The sequence below is a fragment of the Selaginella moellendorffii genome, unplaced genomic scaffold (genome assembly GCF_000143415.4).
Source record: "Selaginella moellendorffii unplaced genomic scaffold, v1.0 SELMOscaffold_23, whole genome shotgun sequence".
Taxonomy (NCBI): domain Eukaryota; kingdom Viridiplantae; phylum Streptophyta; class Lycopodiopsida; order Selaginellales; family Selaginellaceae; genus Selaginella; species Selaginella moellendorffii.
In genome coordinates, this window is record NW_003314284.1 from 1,196,703 (window position 1) to 1,215,892 (window position 19,190).

At 44.1% G+C, this 19,190-nt stretch overlaps 4 protein-coding genes across 4 annotated transcripts; 1 reads left to right on the forward strand and 3 right to left on the reverse strand.

The window, feature by feature from the left end:
• Window positions 1-5,291: 5,291 nt before the first annotated feature.
• Window positions 5,292-8,214, reverse strand: LOC9655948 (pentatricopeptide repeat-containing protein At2g35030, mitochondrial). Its single transcript, XM_024678927.1, has one exon. The coding sequence runs from the start codon at window positions 8,126-8,128 to the stop codon at window positions 5,786-5,788; it is 2,343 nt and encodes a 780-aa protein (XP_024534695.1). The 5' UTR covers window positions 8,129-8,214; the 3' UTR covers window positions 5,292-5,785.
• LOC9656687 (pentatricopeptide repeat-containing protein At4g02750) lies at window positions 8,175-10,496 on the forward strand. Its single transcript, XM_024679055.1, has one exon. It carries the CDS (start codon window positions 8,175-8,177, stop codon window positions 10,494-10,496), a length of 2,322 nt encoding a protein of 773 aa, XP_024534823.1.
• Window positions 10,497-10,514: 18 nt separating this feature from the next.
• On the reverse strand, window positions 10,515-12,399 carry LOC9655949 (L-gulonolactone oxidase 3). The gene is made up of 2 exons (XM_002974049.2): window positions 11,471-12,399; window positions 10,515-11,413 (listed from the first exon to the last, which is right to left on the reverse strand). The coding sequence occupies exons 1-2, from the start codon at window positions 12,387-12,389 to the stop codon at window positions 10,578-10,580; spliced, it is 1,755 nt and encodes a 584-aa protein (XP_002974095.1). The 5' UTR covers window positions 12,390-12,399; the 3' UTR covers window positions 10,515-10,577.
• A 2,470-nt stretch (window positions 12,400-14,869) lies between these two features.
• Window positions 14,870-16,632, reverse strand: LOC9655950 (pyruvate dehydrogenase E1 component subunit alpha-3, chloroplastic). The gene is made up of 3 exons (XM_002974050.2): window positions 16,344-16,632; window positions 15,454-16,234; window positions 14,870-15,365 (listed from the first exon to the last, which is right to left on the reverse strand). Exons 1-3 carry the CDS (start codon window positions 16,590-16,592, stop codon window positions 15,088-15,090), a joined length of 1,308 nt encoding a protein of 435 aa, XP_002974096.1. The 5' UTR covers window positions 16,593-16,632; the 3' UTR covers window positions 14,870-15,087.
• Between the last annotated feature and the right edge of the window lie 2,558 nt (window positions 16,633-19,190).

Sequence of the window (19,190 nt, forward strand, 5' to 3'; positions counted from 1 at the left end):
TATATAAAATTACTTACATTAAAGTTATGAACAATTGATAAATCTCCTATAAGCTCATCACACATGAGATTGAGTTGATGGAGATAACAACATTTTCAACATCTCTTTCAATATTATTTTCATTTAAAAGATATTTATCATTTTCAGCCTTCCTTGGTTTAAGTTACTAAACTTGATAGTGGATTGAAATCAATGTGCTGTTGATTAAATAATTCTTCTCTTCTTTAAATCTTTTGTTATACTTCTTTAATTTAAATTTCTTACATTTCTTAAAATAAATTCTAAAATGCTAGCTATTACGATTTTGATTTTTTTTTTGCAATTATCATTCACTGAGTGTCATTTTCATTTATTGAGGTTAAATCTATTTTTCCCTCCAAGTATGTTGACTTTGAAAAAGAAATTTGACAAAAAGAGAACTAACATTTTCCCATTATAATAACTTTATGATTATCTTATTGATTTTGTGGAGGGGAAATCACCACCGTTTAATCTCATTTATAATCACTTTATTAGTAGAGTTTGAGGTGTTATATGGACATACAAAAAAAAAAAATCTTAAGGTTCTATTTAGTATTTTTAGCCTCTAATTGATCAACCTTTTCGTTTTCTTTTTTGTTCAAAAAGAAAAATAAGTTTCTTTATTTGGCAACTGACTAATTGCGGCATAAACGAAGTCATCATTTTTAATTGATATTTACTTCCACTAAGCCTTGAAATGTTTTAATGATTATCTAAAGCTGAATTTTTCATAAAAATTAACTTGTATGGTGTTTATAACCTCATCTAACCAATAAATGCTACTTCAAGTATATATAGTGATATTTTTTTGTTTGATTAACACCTTTATTGTTTTCTCATATATGATAAATGACGATTTCATAGTTATCTTGATCTCTTTAATATTAAATATTTTGATGATATTTTTGTCTTCTTTGATACTCAATTAAAACATGACCATCATGTCCATTATGTTATCTAATGCTTTTAACAATACAATATTTTTACAAGTTGGAGAAGTGTTTTGTTGATTAAAATTTAATAAATTTTTTGGAATATATCATTTTCTTACACAACATCATCATCGATTGAACCAAGGTTTCCACTATTCTTAAATTTTAAAAACATAACCTTTATTCATGATGTCTAGTATTTTCTTAGCTTGATAAACTTATATTAACATTTTATTTAGGACTTTATTATAAACATGCTTATTTTGTATGGTAGTCTTCTGCCTAGATTTCTTTTAATTTTTAAAAATTTCTATTCACTTCTGCCTCAATTTTCATCCATTCAAAGAATATAAAATTATATTTTGTTGAATTAATTGCTTTAGATTTTACTTTCTTTTATTGTAAAATAAATCAAATAATGAGTTTCACCCAATTTCTTCCAACTCTCGAAAGTACATTATAGCAAAGATCAAATATTATGCCTTTACCAATACATTGTTATCAATTATAAATTTTTTTGAATTTTGATATCATTTTTCTTGAATTTTCTCTTGATATAATCATTATCTACATTAATTATAGGAACTTCTGATATTTCTATTTGACACATATCCTCAATAGTTTCTCAAATCTCTATCCATTTTAAGTTTGTAATTATCTATTACTTAGGAAAAATAAAAAGGAAAGTTCATGCTTTTACTTATTAAATATCAAGAAATTCCTCTTAAGATTTTGACTCAGACTTTTGAAGTTAAAAAATATGCACAAAATAATCAATGGTATATTTTTCATTATGCATTCAAGATGAGATTTAGCATATTCCTCCTATTATATTTTATTTTTTAGATTTACACAAAATTGCATTTCCATTTATTGTAATATTATGCAAAGTCAAATTTTTTCTTATAATCTTCTGTTAGGATTAAAAGTTATAATCCCTTTAATTTATTTTATGTTTACATAAATTTACAATTGCGATTAAATATTTACACAGTAATATTGATAAGTAGAGTAAAAGAAAGGTGAGAAAGAGTAACTTATATATTTTTTTAATAATTCTTTATGAAATTCAAGGTAGTGTATCGTATCATTGTAAAGCTTAATATTAAAGATGAAGAATATCCCAAAAAGTTTCATAAAGTATCACATAAAAATAAAAATTATCTCTAATAGCTCATGTTATCAAGATTACATTTTATGTAGATTTCAAAATTTTGCAAAATAATACTCATAGTGCTATTAAACTAAAAGGTGTCAATATTGTATTAAAAAAAAAACCAATCTTGAAGATTAAAAACAAAAAGGAAATGTCTAAAGACATGAGTTTTTTTTTGTATATACCACTCAATTTTATCAATACACTACATTTACTATATGCTTTTTTACAAAATTGAAATAAATTTGAATCAAAAAATTAATATAATTTTTACATAAATATTTAGGTATATTAATAACTCTAGCTCACAACGACTATAATAGTGAGACCACAAATATATAAACTAATTGATTAAAAGTATAAATTGGAAAGAAAACAAGATTAGAAATAATAAAAAGAAATTCTATAAAAAAATTCTATAAAAATTCAATAAAGACAATAAAAAAAATTCATTTGAAAAAATATTTCATGGCATCTTTGAGGTGTGCGATATTGTAGTGTGTCAGGAAAACATATATACCACCATATTTATCATCATTATTTTTTCCACCCAAAACCCAGAAACATAAAAGACATTTATTGAAAATCAAAAAATTACAATTTTTTTAAAAAAGTAGGATGGCATTCTTTTTCACATAATTTCTTAGGCTTTTTGTCATTATATTTATTTTTAACTCATGATCACTATCTTTATTATCTTCTTTTTTCTTTCTTTTATATAGTTTAGTTACACTATGCAGTAGGATAATTATTGTAGCCTTTAATGCTTGAACTCTGAAAATAATGATTAAAAAGTTTAAATTACTAACACTAGAACCCATAAAATTGTTTATAACATTTTTTTTGATATATTTAATTTTATTCCATTGCTAATCTATCCTTTTTAATTAATTAGTTTATATCTTTTTGGTCTCACTATTACATAAGTTGTGGGTTAGGTTTATTACTATTCTTAAATATTTATATCAAAGTTTCATCAATTTCCTAATTTAAATTTTTTTTAATTTCTTAAATAAGATTATAATAAATGTAGTGTATTCATAAAGTTTACTGATATATATAAAAAATACTCATGTATTTAAATATTTACTTTTTGTCTTTAATCTTCAAGATTGCTTTCTTTTTAATAAAATAGTCACACTTTTTGGTTTGATATCATTATGTATATTATTGTGTATAATTTTCTTGATATCATGAGATATCATACATAATTTTTATCTTTACATGGAAAATTATATTTTTCCATATTTGGAAGTGTTTGAGTTGGAGTTTATTGTTATTTTTTAAAATCTTAAATCACTAAATCTTGAGTTATTAGTTGAAACTTTTTGGGATATTCTTTATCTTCAATATTAAGCTTTAGAACAATATAACAAATTACCTTAATTATATATAAAATTTTTAAGGAAATAAATAACTTACTTTTTCTCACCTTTCTTCTACTCTACTTATCAATATTATGATGTAAATCTTGAATCTCAGTTACAAAGTTATGTAAACATAAAATAAAATTAAAAAAATATAATTTTCAATCCTAAGAAAAAATTAGAGGAAAGGAGTTAGCTTTGCACAATACTAGAATAAGTGGAGATTCAATTTTGTGTAAAGCCAGAAAACAAAGTATAATGGGAAGAATATGCTAAATCTCATCCTACATATATAATAAAAATGTATCATTGATTATTTTGTGCACTCATGAAATTTTCTTAACTTCAAAAACCTAAGTCAAAATCTTAAATTGATTTGTATCAAGTAAAAGCACAATTTATTTTTCTTAAGTAATACACAAAAACTGAAAATAAATAGTGATTTAGGACACTATTGAAGATATGTGTCAAATAGAAATATTAGAAGTTTTTATGATCACTATAGATAATGATTATATAGAGAGAAATTTCAATAAAAATGATACTAAAATTCAAAAAGGTTTATAATTGTAAACAACTCCTTATTAAAGGCATTATAATTGATCTTTGCTACTATATACTTCTAAGAGTGGGAAAAAATTAAATAAAACTCATTATTTGCATTCCATTTTGCTCTCTTTTATATGTTAGTCTTAGCATTAGAATGTTAGATGCTCTAGAATTATTCCTACATTGTTCCATACTCTTGTCCCTTCATTTTTGGCTGAATGCTCTTGAGACACTCTTTATTCTAGTTCTTTACTCCTTAGTTACAAGATAAAAGGATAAAAGGTGAAAACTATGTGAGTATACCTAAGAGTGGTTATGTAAATCAGGAGTGGAGAATTAAGTGGGTGTTTAAAGGTGTTGCTATTAACAACTGTGGTGTCATAAAGAGTCTAAAGTATAAAATTGCCTATGTTAAACTATATAACAATTAAAAAGTTTATGGAAGGGGAAATTATGGCAAGTTAAGTGGTAGAATTTTTTCAATGTTCTCAAAACCAATTCTAGGTAAGTTGGTACTTAGAAAGATAAGTGTAAATTGTTTATAGGATTATGCAAAATTAGAGTAATGCAACAAAAGTGTGGCCTTGAAGCTTGTCATAAAGGAATGAGATCACTCCTCATTGCTAATCATTTTTTGAAGAAAAAAAGATGATTTGATCTTTCGTTCTTGATAACTCTTTTTTCGGTCTCAACTTGACTAGACTTAACCTTGCATAAGTTTATGAGAAAATATGGCAATAATTACTTGAACTAATAGATTAATCCTTATAATTTTAATTGATCCACTTTATATCTATGAAGGATGCACTATTGTCGTGCTACACAACTATGTACTAGCATATTTGCCACTCATAACAAAGGTTACTTTTTACCCATAGTAACATGAAACCACTTATGGTAACCACGAATAGGCCAACATTAATCCTATTAACTCAAATGTAACCTTTAAGTTATTAATGTGCACTCATATGCCCAAACATAAACTTGTGCAAATGGTATATCTCAAATCCATTCTATAAGCCCAAGAAAAAGCTCACACAATATAGTAAGAAAAAGATAATTAAAATCCATATCTAAGGGACACATGCAAAGGTATAATAACTAAACATGTACCCACTCAGATCATTATCTTCATCTCTGTGTATGTAATGAAATCAATTTCTCAATCTCATTTAAAAGTACTTATTAAGATTTATCCTATGATATCAAATGTAGCATACATGATTTTTACCTATGGTAGGATAACCACAAAGTGAAACCTAAACCTTTGGACAATGGAACTCAAGTTTCAAATCTTTGGGCCACTAAATAAAGATACAAGGCTAAACTTTTGAACAAATAAGCAAAGAGTGAAGAATTGAAGGAACTAGAGTATAAAACTATTCCCAAGCATACAACTCCAAGATCCAAGCGACAGGAAGATGATCCTCTGCACCAGAAACAAGCTCTTCGACGTTTCCAAGGTGGATTCGATCAACATGTTTACCATTAACAAAGTTCTCCAAGATCACTTGCTACCAGTAGAAGAGGGTGAGTTTCTGTTGATTGTTTTGTTTCTTTGATCTTAGCGTGTGCTTGCTTGTAGGCTACGAGGACATTGACATGCCCAAGAAGAAGAAACTCGATCGATCTGATGATCATCCAAGACGTTCCAATTTCCAATGTCTCGAGCCGAGGCGGTGGACAGAGTGTGGGAGTACATCCTTGACAAGGATCTCCAGGAACTATAAGATCTGGACGGGTGGAATGAAATCATTCTATCACTGTCTGTTGATGGATCTCTTAAACAAGTTTGCGAGCAGCACGTAGGAAGCACCATGGCTTCCAGACTCTGCCTTGAGCGCTTCCTCGGCGGCCCAGGTCCCAACCTCGCAGTCCCCATGAGTCTTGCAAGCGGCCAGCAAGCTCGTCCAGTCCTGGGGATCCGGCAACACGGGCATGCAAGCTATGAGCTCTTGCGCCTCCCACAGATACCCAGCTCGTCCCAGTGCATCCACCATGCAACTAAAGTGCTGCTTCCCGGGGCTCAATCCAAAGTCGGACACCATCGAGCGGAAGCACTTCCAGCTCCGGTACACGTCCCCACGATGGCTGAATCCCAGCAGGAGGCTCACAAAGGCGACGCTGTCGGAGGTCTCGTGGGCGATCGCGCCTTGCAGGTTTAGAGCCCCAAACATCTCCGCCATCAGCTCCATGTCTCCCTTGAGAGCATACATCCCAAGCATGGCCGTCCACGACACCAAGCTCCAGTCAGGCATGCAATCGAAGAACGCTTTGGTTCTCTCTGGGCAAGAGCCACCGTTTTCGTCATTGGCACGGGCATTTGCAACGAGGAGTGCCGTCCATGAGCCAGGCGTTCGAGCGGGCATGTCGTGGAAGAGCTTCTGGGCTTCCTCGAAGATGCCGTGCTGCGCGAGCCCGGTTAGAAGCGCCGCCCAGGACTCGGTGTCGTGCTCGGGCATTGCGAAGAACAAGCTCTTGGCCTGATCGATATGACCGTGTTGGGCATAGGTCGCTACCATTGCGTTCCACGCGACAAGATCTCTCCTGGGCATGTTTTCGAAAAACCATAAGGCGTGATCGATCTTACCGCTGTTGGAAAACGCAGTGAGCATCGAGGTCCAGGAAATCATGTCTCTGTCCGGCATCATTTTCTCAAACAGAAACTTGGCTTCACTGGCCAGACCATTCACGGCATAGACCATTAGCATCGAGTTCCAGGTAACGAGGCTGTGCTCTTGCATTGATTCGAACAGTCCCTTGGCCTCGGTGATCCAAGAGCCATTCCTGGCGTAAGCAGACATCATTGAGTTTAGAGACACAAGATTCCACTCCGGCATTGCCTCAAACACTGCCTTAGATTCTTCAACGCTCCCGTTTTGTGCGTGAATGGAGAGAATTGTGTTTGAGGTTACCACATTGGCTCTTGGAATCGATTTGAAAAGAAGCATTGCTTCGAGCATTTGTCCATTCTGGGCATATGCCGAGATCATAGAGTTCCATGTGTATATGTCTCGCTGTGGCATCTTGTCGAAACTGGATTTTGCCTTTTCTAGCAGCCCACGCTGACAGTATACTGCTAGAAGGGCATTCCATATCACGAGATCTCTTGATGGCGCAGAGGTGAACAGCCACTCGGCCATTGCCACTTCCCCTTTCTGTGCATTTGCGACGAGGATCGCCGTCCAAGTTAGCATGTCCCAAGCGGGCATCGTACTGAACATCGAATATGCTTCTCTCGTGCGGTTGTTTTCTGCGTAGGCACTCACTACAGCATTATATGAAACAACGCTATGACCAGGCATAGCATCAAAAATTTCTAGAGCATCAACAAGATGCCCAAACATGGCATATGCCGAAAGTAATGTGTTCCATGTCATAAGATCTCTCTCCTGCATGCTGTCGAAAAGCTTCTTGGCTTCCGCCACCTCTGAAAGCGATGCAAGCATGGCATTACATGTCACAAGATTTCGTGCAGGCATTTCTTCAAACAATGCCTTCGATTTTCCAATCTGCCCATGTTGGGCATATGCAGTCAGCATAGCAGTCCACGATACCAGGACCTTCTCCGGCATCTCTTGAAATATTTTCTCCGCTTTGACCAGATTCCCTTGCAGGGAATATCCAGTCAGCATGGTGTTCCAAGTTGTTGCGTCCCACTCAGGCATTGCGTCAAACAAGGCCTGTGCCATGTCAAGATGCCGAGCTTGGGTATAAGCCACCAACATGGCATTCCACGATACCACGTCCTTGCTTGGCATGCTTTCAAAGATTCTTCGTGCCTCTACAATATTCTCGTCCTTGGAGTAAGCAACCAGCATGGTGGTCCAGGAAAATTGATCCCGGCTTGGCATCTCACAGAAGATTTTCCTCGCCTTGTCAAGCTGCCTGTTTTGGGCATAAGCCAGAAGCATGAGGTTCCAGGAGAAGCCATCCTTGTCAGGAATCGAGTCGAAGACCTCGCGAGCAAGCTGGGTGCTCCCATACCGGCCGTACATCTTGATCAGCAAGTTCGCAGCATAAACGCTGTGTTCATCGCTATGAAGTTGACGATGAACTTGCCGGACTTCCTCAAGTGTCCTGCATGCTTTTATGGCTTGCATTGCAAAATCCCATGGAGAAGATCAGTCATGGCAGGCGTCAAAGTTGATGGAGCGCAGCGAGCTCCTCCAGCTCCTCAAATCCTGCCGCAGTCTCTCGGACGCCAAAAGGCTCCAGCTCAAATGCCAGCATCTAAATCTCTGCAACGATCTCCTCGTCTCAAACCGGCTCATTGAAACGCTCACGAGATGCGGGAGCACCGAGGGAGCCCGAGAGCTCTTCGATGGTATGGCCCTCAAGAACGTACACACCTGGGATTTCATGCTCGCAGCCTACATTCGCAGGGGGAGCATCAATCTCCATGCGGCCGAAGAGATCTTCCACGCCATGCCACAGAGAACTTTGATCTCGTGGACCTCCATGCTCCACTGCTATGCCCAGCTCGGGCATATAGACAGAGCAAAGGCCCTCTTCGATCAAATGCCCCAAAAGGATATCGTTTCATGCACAGCAATGCTCAAAGCATATGCCCAATGCGGGTACCTTGTCGACGCCAAGTCAGTCTTTGATAAGATGCCCTTCAAAGACTTGGTATCGTCAACCGCAATGCTAGAAGCATATTCCCAAGATGGAAGCGTGAGCGATGCTAGAGCCTTGTATGAAGAGATCCCACAACACACTCTTGTGTCTCTAAACGCCATGCTCCTGGTATATGCTCGAAATGGGCATATCCCAGATGCGAAACGAATCTTCGATGAGCTCTTGCCACACCGAGATCTAGTGTCGTGGAACACGATGCTGTGCGGCTATACACGAGAGGTGAATCCAGAAGATGCGTTGAGATTCTTTGGCGAGATCCCTCTATACACACTCCATTCATGCAACGCGATGCTCAACGCATATGCCCAGAAGGGGGATCCAGACGTTGCCAGGAGAATCTTTCAAACGATGGGAGCCCACGACCTGGTGTCAATGAACTCGATGCTGGCAATGCTCGCACGGATCGCGAGCGTGGAGGAATGCGAGAAGGTTTTCCGCTGGATGCCGGAGAGGAGCTTGATCTCTTGGACCTCGATGCTGGCGGCGTATGGTCAGGAAGGCGATCTCCACCGCGCGATGCAAGTCTTCGATGAGATGCCCGAGATCGATCTGGTGTCGTGCGCAGCAATGGTGGGAGCGATCGCGCAGTATGGAGATCCGTGGGAGGCAAGGAGAATCGTGAACGAGGCGATGCCGGAGCACAATCTCTACTGCTGGAACACGCTCCTGGCGGCGGTAGTGAAGAACAAGAGCCTGGCGGCGCCGTTGGAGGAGGCGGGGCACATCTTCGATGCAATGCCCCACCGGGACCTCATCAGCTGGACACTTCTCCTCTTCTCGCTCGCCCAGCACGGCAGCGACCTCGATCGGCCCAGGCAGCTCTTCGATCGAATCCCTGTCCACGATCTCGCCTGCTGCAATGCTATGCTCCTCGCCTACGCCCGCCATGGCGATCTCCTCCACGCAAAGCGATTCTTCGATGCGATGCCCCAGCGCGACATCGTCTCCTGGAACACGATCCTCGCGGCGCTGGGCTCAAAATCTCTGTTCGAAGCGATGCCCCAGCGGGACCTCACCTCCTTCTCGCTCGCCGGGCGCCTGGACGACACCATCGATGATCTCCCCTGCGCAATTCCCCCCGGCGACCCCGACCCTAATCCCTGGAACGCGATTCTGCTCGCCCACGCGCGGCTGGGCCGGATCGAGCACGCCAAGCACATCTTCGATCGCATCCCCGATCGAAACCCCATCTCCTGGGCGATGATGGTGGCCGCATTTGCCGCGGCCGGGCATCTCGCCCACGCCAAGCGCGCCTTCGATCAAACGCCCCACCGCGACCTAATCTCCTGGAATGGCATCCTCTCCGCCTACACGGGGAATGGCCACCTGGCCCAAGCGCGCCACCTGTACGAGAGGATGCCGTACCGCGACACCGTGACCGCCAACGCGATGATGGCCGCCTTCGCCACCACCGGCCACGCCGCCGATGCGCTCCACGTGTTCTACTCCGCCAGCGCCGCCGCGGCCGACGGCCCCGATGCGTCGAGCTTCGTCTCGGCGCTCGCCGCCGCCAGCCACGCGGGTAGGGTTGGCCTGGGCGTCGCGCTCTTCGCGTCCATGGCGGCGGATTTTGGGATCGCCCCTGTCCAGCAGCATTGGTCGTGTATGGTGGATCTCTTCGCGAGATCGGGGCATCTATGGTGCGCGGAGGAGCTGCTTGCCCATATGCCCTTCGCGCCGGATGCGCTCGAGTGGAGGAGCTTGCTTGCCGGCGCGTCTAGGGTTGGGGGCGCCGGGGGTAGCGGCGATGCGGCGGCGGCGCTGGCGAGCTTGGATGATGCGAGCGGCGGAGGGCACGCGCTGCTCGCAAACCTCTGTTCTAGGGTTTAATTTGGCGCGAAAAATATATTTCAATGCAAGATATTCTTACGTACTTGATTATTCGGGGAAAAGATTCTCCAGGAACATTCTCTATGCGGTCCCATTCTTGAGACCCGGGGGTACAAACCGGCAGACGCGAGCATCCGTGTAAACTCTCCCCGGCCTGCAAAAGTAATAGTTCTCGGGAGCGCAGTGAGAGTCGAGCGAGCAAACACACACTCCCTCTAGAGCACAGTGTGGAAGATTACTACTACTCCCACCAGAGATTCCAAGCGCAAAGTCGGACCACTCGCTCGAGAAGAAACCATCCGGATCAAGCTTGCTCTTCACCGCCAGGAACTCTTGCAGCTTGGGATACTTGGCAACGGTGCGAGGCCCAAACGCGATGTTCCTGTTCTTCCCCCAGTGCGGGAGGCCTCCATACTTGAACAAGGCCATCTGTTCCACCTCTTCCAGCACGTCCTCGTCCAGCCTGGGAGTGTTCCCGCTGCGAGCTCGGTAGTAAGTTATGTCCACATCGACTGCGTCGGATTGCTTTCCCAGGTATGCGGACGAGGCTCGGACGTAGCGCATGAGGAAGCCATTGTAGAGGTCCACTCCACACAGGGCGGCGGGATTTAGAGCTCTGAGTTTCTTGACGTCGGTGATGAAGTCCTGGATCTTGTCCACCGAGATGGAGACGGTGGTCTGATGGTAGAACAGGCCTCTCACGGTGGGATCCCAGGGACAGACGAGTTGTCTAGAGGTTGAAGCCTGGCAGGCACCGGAGGACTGGATCTTGTGGTGGAAACCAACGACCGGGTAGCCTGTGAAAACTCCACCTGAGCTTTTCTTGAAGCCTTCCCCAGTAGTGAAAAGAACTTGAGTTTGCACCAATCCAGTGGCACACTTCCCAGGAGAGTCACCTGATATCTCGAAAGCTTCCTCTGTAAGAAAAAGAGTACTGAGTCGCTACTGTTTTATCAAACGGAAACAGTACGTACCGAGAGCTCTTTGAGCTTCAACTATAGTGGTTAGCGTCGGTTGAAATCCAATGAAATCATTCACGCCGTCTCCGCTGGTACTTGCAGGAACACGGTCGTCTGCTCTGTAGATGAGTTTGTACTTCGATGGAATCCAAGAGACGTCTCCAAACTCGTGGTTCTTCCCAAACTCTAGAATCTCTTTCTCCAGATTCACGTCGGAGGCCTCAAACTTCGTCACCGATCTCTTGAATATCGGCTGCAGTGCCAAAGTCACCTGTGATATCACTCCCAGAACTCCGAGTGAGACCTTGGCAGCATTCATAAAATCTTCGTCCTGCTCAGTGATGTTGACAACTTTCGCAAAACCTTCCTTCTCTGGCGCTGGAACGACCATCGTCATCGCTTTCACATACTCGTGAACGGCACTTCCTTTCCCGAACAAGGAACTTCCATGAGACCCTGTGCTTAACAGCCCTCCAAGCGAAATCCCGTTCCAATAAGGCGACGAAGGAAGAGCCAGGCCGTGCCTTCCAATCTCCTGCAAAAGCCTCGAGAGCTCTACACCACTGTCCGCCGTTACAGTCATGGAGCTCGCGGTCACCACTATTCTGCTGGAGTATTTTGCCGTGCTGATAACAAGGCCAGAAGTCCCTCCAGGACACGCGAACTTGGGAATGCTGTGAGCTGAATTGCTCACAACCTTCATCTTCATCCTGTTCTTCACACCGTGTGCGACTATATCAACCAGCTCCTGCTCCGTGGAGGGAAACGCTACTTCCCCTACCTTGCAAAGGCTCCTGTCCGGCCAAGTTCCATATGCGTTGAAAACCATGCACGCCCCGGTTGCAACATCGCAGCGAACTGGAGAAAGTGGAGCTGCAAGCACGACATTAGTCGCGAGGACCCAAAGGAGCAACGCAGCAGCAGGAGGCAACATTGGCACAGAAAACTTGGAGCTCATCGTCTCAAACACGGATCTTCCGAGTTTTCACAAATGACTATTGGAAAAGCATTTCAACAAGAAGCATGATCGACACCGAGGAACTAGAAACAGAAAATTAAAGGGAGAAACTTCTGTGCAAGCAGTAAATCTGGAAAACAGCTGTAGCATTACAAGGAATCCACGACCAACGTAAGTTAACAACAACGACGACAAGAAGCTAAAGGCAGAGCAAAGCAAGCAAAGAAAAGAAGTACCTCGAAAGTCAAAAAGTACTGGCAGTAGTTACTCGCCCTGCGACGCGATCAATGTCCCCTTGCTCATGCTCAATAAAGGAAAAGAGTGTGTATAAACCCTAAAAAGCGGCCTACCGACATATTATGATACACAGCCAACTTGCAAACTTGTTAAGATCGAGCTATGACTGGGCAAGTGAAGGCATGAACTAGAGCTTGCTGAGAGTTTTAGAAGGCAAGCGCGTAACGAAAGCGTCGATTGCTCTCACTTCCAGTGGCCAGGGCGGTTGGCGGATCCAGGTACTACGTGAAGGAGGTGAACGAACCGCGCGAAGACGTCATGGTTCGCTGCGAGCGCTGCCCCGTCTTCCTGCTGGAGGTTTCAGGTCCGCTCTTGAAGATCGCAGGCGCGGCCGTATGCTTCCAGTCCAGTGACCGAGCCGCTCAAGATGGGCCTGATGGTGCGTAGAAGCAACTTCGAGGAGATGGATGCTCTATGCCGGATGGTGGTGGCCTTTCGCATATCGCTGGACAGGCTCGCATCTCTGCAGGAGGACGTAGGCGGCATGGACCGGCTTGGCAGCAGCGACGCTCCCGTATCCGTTACAGGAGCTTCACTGCGCTGGTGTTGGTGTGGAGGTGCTTAGCTTTGGAAAGCTCTACTTGCAATCGAGCAAAGCTGGCAAAGAGGATCAAAGCCCGAGGACACAAGCAAGCTCTGGCCTAGTCGGGAGTAATGTTCACGCTGAGTGGTCCTCGCACGGCTGTGCTCCGGAGATTTTGAGCGGGCGGTGGCTCATGGAGCTCATGGAGCTCATGGAGTTCAAGATCTACAGGACGCTGCTGCGATCTATCACCCGACCTCCAGCCTGTCTGTCTCCTCGCTCGCAAGTGCTTGCAGCATCCGGTCATTTCCCCGGTGCCGTGCACGGGGACCTGAGGCTGGAGAATCTGCTCGTGGACAGAGGCTTGACGCATGTCGTGGCTGTCGACTTCGAAAGGGGGATTGAAGGAGTGGACCGGTATATGTCCGTGGTTGCATCAGTGGAACTGATCCATTTGGTGGTGTTTTTGGCGCAGATATCCTTTGTACATGAACCAGGCCGACGTGCAGTGGCTGCCGCAAGTAGGCACTTCCGCCAAAGCCTTCTTTATTTCAAACTCCAACCATAGCCAGCAGCTTTCGCTCACGATGTCGTTGGCATCAACCAGAAACTCCATCCAAAGATAGTCCTGGAGTAAGTACTTGAGCGCTGCACGCCTCGACGCCGCGCCATCCCTGTAGGCCATGGAAGCCTTCAGGCACATCTCGTTGATGAATGCAGTATCGGGGTGACTTTGGTGTCTCTCGACAAGTCGAGGAACTCGGGCTATCCCCGGGCAGTGTCCAGACGGTAATTCAAAGGCGCCGGCTTGATCGCCATCTGGATGATGAACTCGGAGGCTTTGGCTGCTAGATCACGAGGTGCTCACCCGCTTGAACGAGTCGGAGCCAAGGCGAAAGAATGGTACCTGCTTAGCTAGGATTTTCATGTCACGGAGCTCCCTCTCCACGACCCTGGCCTGCCACCTCCCTCATCGAAGTGTGTCCTTGTTGGCGTCTCTTAGAAAATCAAGAAAAAAATTTTGAGCTGGTGGTTGAACCAGTGGAGAGAGTGTCTCTGGGAACTGGCGGACTTCTATGTGGAGCGGAGTTTCACAGTGCAACCGAGTTTGCGTCTTTAAATCTTGCGCTTTTACGAACTTTGTATCGGAGTGATTTCGATTGAATTCACTGTCAAACCTTTAAGACGGGTCGCCAGCTCACAGAGGGCATTTCTCTTTTGCACTTTACTGTTATGGGAGTCAAGCGACCTTCACAACAAATTATACTGTCGTCTTTTCCTTACATTTCATTCCTTTTGAGAAGTTCATTGAGAATGTAAAGGTTATACTTGTGTTCTCTCTCTCTCTCTCTCTCTCGCGCGAACGACGCAACGCTGCCGGCTGGATCTTTGGAGGCAGCAGTCACGTATGCCGTGCAGCTTCTCACGTCGCTGTTCCAGCTACTTTTCACGATTTTGGTTTCACTTTTACAGAGAGCCGCAAGAAAGCAAAGTCAGGCACGCAGAATCAGTTGGTTGAGCTACGAAGTTGACAAATGTCGTCCACGACCGTCATGACTTTGGAAGATTATTCATGCAAAGAGAATTGCTCCACCGACCATACAGTCTCGACACGAAAGAAGAATAGAAAAGGAGATTTCCAAATCAAAGTGTTCTTTATTGCAAACCAAAGGAGCAAAGTATCGGCTATATCTCTTCTATTTGACAGAAGATTGGGACGATTCAAAACTCCCGAACAGTTTTAAAATGGTAGTTTGATACCTTTGTGCTGTCGTGGAATGGAATGGACTGTAAGCTAATAAAAAAACCCCCCGTTGTTTTTGTCTCTGTTGTCCCAAATTTTCTCGCCTTGTTTTATACTTCCGCTGTCCCAGCAGTGAAGGCCGGATCCTCGCACCTGTATTTCCCATCTGGCCCGATACCAAAGCCCCTGGGGTCCGCAAAGACGTTCTCGAGCAGCTGGCTGCGAGGCGGAAGAGGCGACGCGTCCGCAAACTCCACGGCATCCTCCACAATCTCGTCAATCTTCTTCTCGATGGTTTTCAAGTCCGCCTCACTGGCCAGTCCGTTCTCCAGCAAGTACTTCTTGAAAGCAGCGATGGGATCGCGAACGGCATACTTGTTCTTTTGCTCTGGAAAGAAAGAAAAAAGAGCAAAAGCTTAGCCTCCAAAGAACCAAAGAAGAAACTCCAAAAAAACGAAGAGAATAACAAAACTTACCAGGCTTCCGGAGCTCGTCCGGGTCGGCGAGAGAATGGCCTCTATACCGATAAGTCTCACACTCGACAAGCGTCGGGCCGTCACCTCTCCGGGCCCTCGCAATGGCTTCCTTGGCCACCTCGCGAACTTTGAGCACGTCCATTCCGTCGACGTGAACTCCGGGCATGCCAAAAGCCTCTCCTTTCTTCCAGATCTCCGGCACCGACGTAGCTCTAAAGTGATCCATGCCGATCGCCCAGAGGTTGTTCTCCACCACGTAGACAATCGGGAGCTTCCACAGCGCCGCCATGTTCAAGCACTCGAAGAACTGGCCATTGTTGCAAGTTCCATCCCCGAAAAACGCCAGCGTCACCGCGTCCACGCTGAGATCCTTGAGAACTTCGCGCGAGTACTTGGTGTTGAAGGCTGCTCCAGTCGCCACGGGGATTCCCTCTCCGATGAAGGCAAATCCTCCCAGCAGCCTGTGCTCCTTGGAGAACATATGCATGGATCCACCTTGTCCGCGGCAGCAGCCAGTGGCTTTGCCGAAGAGCTCGCTCATCACTTGCCTGGCGGGGACGCCTTTGCTCAGCGCGTGGACGTGATCCCGGTAAGTGCTGCAAATGTAGTCGTCCTTCTTGAGAGACTTGATGAATCCCGTGGACACGGCCTCCTGCCCGTTGTAGAGATGGACGAATCCAAACATCTTGGAGCGGTAGTACATCTGGGCACACATATCCTCGAAGCAGCGCCCGAGGATCATGTCCTCGTAGAGCTCCAATCCCTCTTCCCTCGTCACGAGCTGGGGAGACAAGCGAGAATTTCGTCAGGAATCCATAGCCGATCGCCATGCATTGCTGCATGGCCAGATCTATGTCGAGAATAAGGTGAAAATAGAGGGAGGGACTCACCGCGTCGGCGATCTTTAGGGGAGATTCTTTGACAGGGGCCGCTGTGGCGGCGACAACGCAGCTTCTCCTGCCGTGCGCGGCGGAGGATCCATGGCCGCTCGAAATCCTGACCCTCCTGCCCGTGAACGCGCTGCTCCTTTTGTGAAAGCCTACCACACTGGAAGATCCGGCGTCGTCGCGGCTGGCGCCGGTGGAGATGGATGGGCTGAGAGACGCCACAGCGCGCGAGGCAAGAGAGGAGGCCGCCATCGATGGAGCTCTCTAGCTGAAAGAGCTCGGGTATTTTCAATAAGCTGGATGCCCTGCCCCAAATTATATAACGAAATAAAATGTGAGTGGCCGATTCCGCGTCGTGGATGCCGTCCGCCAAACCAACGGCTGAGATTCCAATGGCAGGAAATTTGGGGCGTGAGGCGCGCCACCTGGCGAAGAATGATGACGTAGATGTGGGTTTCATAGTTAGTAAAAAAAGATTAAATAATTTCTACAAATAATTTACAACAGAAAAAATAATAAATAAAGTTTATTTAAATATTTTTGATTATTTTATTTTACCTATGACAAGTAATATGTAATGACATATAAGTATTGTATTTTTATTACATATAATATTATAATACACACAATTATATTTTGATTGTTATAATAAAATGTAAGACATGCTACATATTCATGCCAGAATCGTAGCTCAGGGGTAGTGCTGCTCCCTGTGAGGTTCCACACCAAGAGCTTCCTCTTGATGCTGGCGAGCCCGCCTTCTCAAAGATCAAGTGCAAGCTTGCCAGCATCAAGATGAAGCGCTTGGCGTGGAACCTCACGGAGAGCAGCAAAGTTAACGAGATATCTTAGAAAATGTGATGTTATTGTCATTGAGATTTTAGTAACTCCTTTTGCATGCAATTTGTGGGTATGGATGCGACACAAAGACTTATTCTGCAAAGTTTCTTCTCCACTTGGTTATGTGTGTGATTTACAAGCAGTCATATAAGTGTGATATAGACATTAGATTCTTGTGGTTTTCCACCAGGTCGTGATTGAGTATGAGTGCTTGAGTTAGGGTTTGGACCAGAGTGTAAGTCTGCAGTTGTAGTGATTAAGGGTGTGAATGTTCTCCTCCACAAGCTTTTCCTACCCTTGAGTTGCATAGCTTTTGGGTATGAGCAATGTGTAAGCCCTAACCCTACTCACTTGGAAAAAAACTTATGTCTATAAATTATTTTGTAAGTCACACATATATATTTAAATAATTCAAATACACACCATTTTAAGAGGTGTACTTTCGCATCACATTTTGATTGCCATAGATACACCTCCAAAGAGGTGGGTGTACCTTTGGGTGATGCTCCCACTTAATTTGCAAAACATAAAATAAATAAATAAATAAAAAACACATGTAATTTCAAGTGTTAAAATAATTGAGTTGTTTGTGACATTAGAAGCGAGGCCGAGTTAAAAGAGATCTATAGAACTTTTTAGTGCTACACAAAAACTTTTCAAGGCACGGGCATGCATGCCACATATGAATGATCTGAATATTTCATACAAAATCCATATAAGCACCACATATGCATTCTCGCTGTACGGTGGAAATATTCACTGATGCAAGCAAGATCAAGCACAGAAGGAGCCCAGTGGAACACCAGAGACAATTAAAAAGAAAAAGAGAATCTGCGTACCAGCGGCCACCAATTCACGATTCCGTGGAATCCAAACCACCAGACAAAACCAACCTGTAGCGCTACTGTGCCTCTGATGCTGTGAATTCCTTGTCATCTTGTGTCGTTCCTTTTTCAAAGAGTCTCAACTGGGAGTCTTCAATCGAGGCTACCATCGGCTTTGATTATATTCTCGCGATTTATGGTTCTAGCGGATGATAAGGCAAATTATCAGGAGTTTGAGGAGGAGTTGACTTAAAAAAGAGAAAACACTGCTGCCTCCCTTTGAACACTCAAAAGTACGTTCTGACATTCGAAAACAAAGAAGCTTGTCTGCGCTTTGTAAAGTTGAAAGCTCTTGGTGTCGAATCGTTGTTAAACTTTGGAGGTGTGATCGAATCGTGAGTTTGTTTGCTACTCGGACACACTTGGCATAAAACAGAGAAAGAGGTCACACTCTACCTCCTCTCAAAGAAAGTAGGTTCCTCGAGGTTGACAAGAGTGTCATCCACAATGAGCTCCTGTGCGTCACGCAGCCTCCCCGCCCTTGCCAAAGCTGCGATGAGGCAGCAGTACTGCTGCAGCGTCGGCTCCACGAAATTGTCCGCCACCATTGCCATAAACCACTCTTGGACCTCGTCCACGGTGCCCGTGTAGGCCACCGACGAGAGTAGGCACACGAACTTGAGCTCGTCCAGCTTGATCCTGTCGAGCAGCTGGACAGTGGCGTGATGCCCTACGTGGGCAAAGCGGTCTAAGACAGAGTGTCTCTTTCTTGCATTGAGCTGAAAAGATATTTTGCTCCGCCAATATTCCGTGCTGCACGTATGAACCGATCAGTATTTACAGGCCGAGAATGTGCAATCAAGCGGCTCTTTCGCGCGTCCAAGATCCCTTTTTTGGGCATTTGCAGCAACAATTGCGGTCCAGGAGACCAGATCCGTTTGAGGCATTTGCTCAAATTCCTCTGTAGCAAAATGTATTTGCCTGAGAAAACGTTAGCAAATTCCACACAATGTACGTGGCATATGACTGAAGATATCCTTGGCTTGCACTTTGGGCAAATGCTGGAATCATTGAATCCAGAAGAAAGACCTCGCATACTCGCCCGCAAGAACAAGTACCGTGCCCATGGCCGAATCGAGCGCAAAGAGGGATCACAAAGTCCCACGTCACGATGACATGGCATCCA

What these genes read in the sequence shown, in the direction of transcription:
- LOC9655948 (XM_024678927.1), bottom strand. Translation starts at nt 8,128, where the DNA reads ATGCAAGCCATAAAAGCATGCAGGACACTTGAGGAAGTCCGGCAAGTT.
- LOC9656687 (XM_024679055.1), top strand. Translation starts at nt 8,175, where the DNA reads ATGGAGCGCAGCGAGCTCCTCCAGCTCCTCAAATCCTGCCGCAGTCTC.
- LOC9655949 (XM_002974049.2), bottom strand. Translation starts at nt 12,389, where the DNA reads ATGTTGCCTCCTGCTGCTGCGTTGCTCCTTTGGGTCCTCGCGACTAAT. An exon ending in TGAAGCTCAAAGAGCTCTCG is followed by an intron (nt 11,414 to 11,470) that starts GTACGTACTGTT and finishes TTTTTCTTACAG; the next exon opens with AGGAAGCTTTCGAGATATCA.
- LOC9655950 (XM_002974050.2), bottom strand. Translation starts at nt 16,592, where the DNA reads ATGGCGGCCTCCTCTCTTGCCTCGCGCGCTGTGGCGTCTCTCAGCCCA. An exon ending in CCCTAAAGATCGCCGACGCG is followed by an intron (nt 16,235 to 16,343) that starts GTGAGTCCCTCC and finishes TTGTCTCCCCAG; the next exon opens with CTCGTGACGAGGGAAGAGGG. An exon ending in GGACGAGCTCCGGAAGCCTG is followed by an intron (nt 15,366 to 15,453) that starts GTAAGTTTTGTT and finishes CTTTCTTTCCAG; the next exon opens with AGCAAAAGAACAAGTATGCC.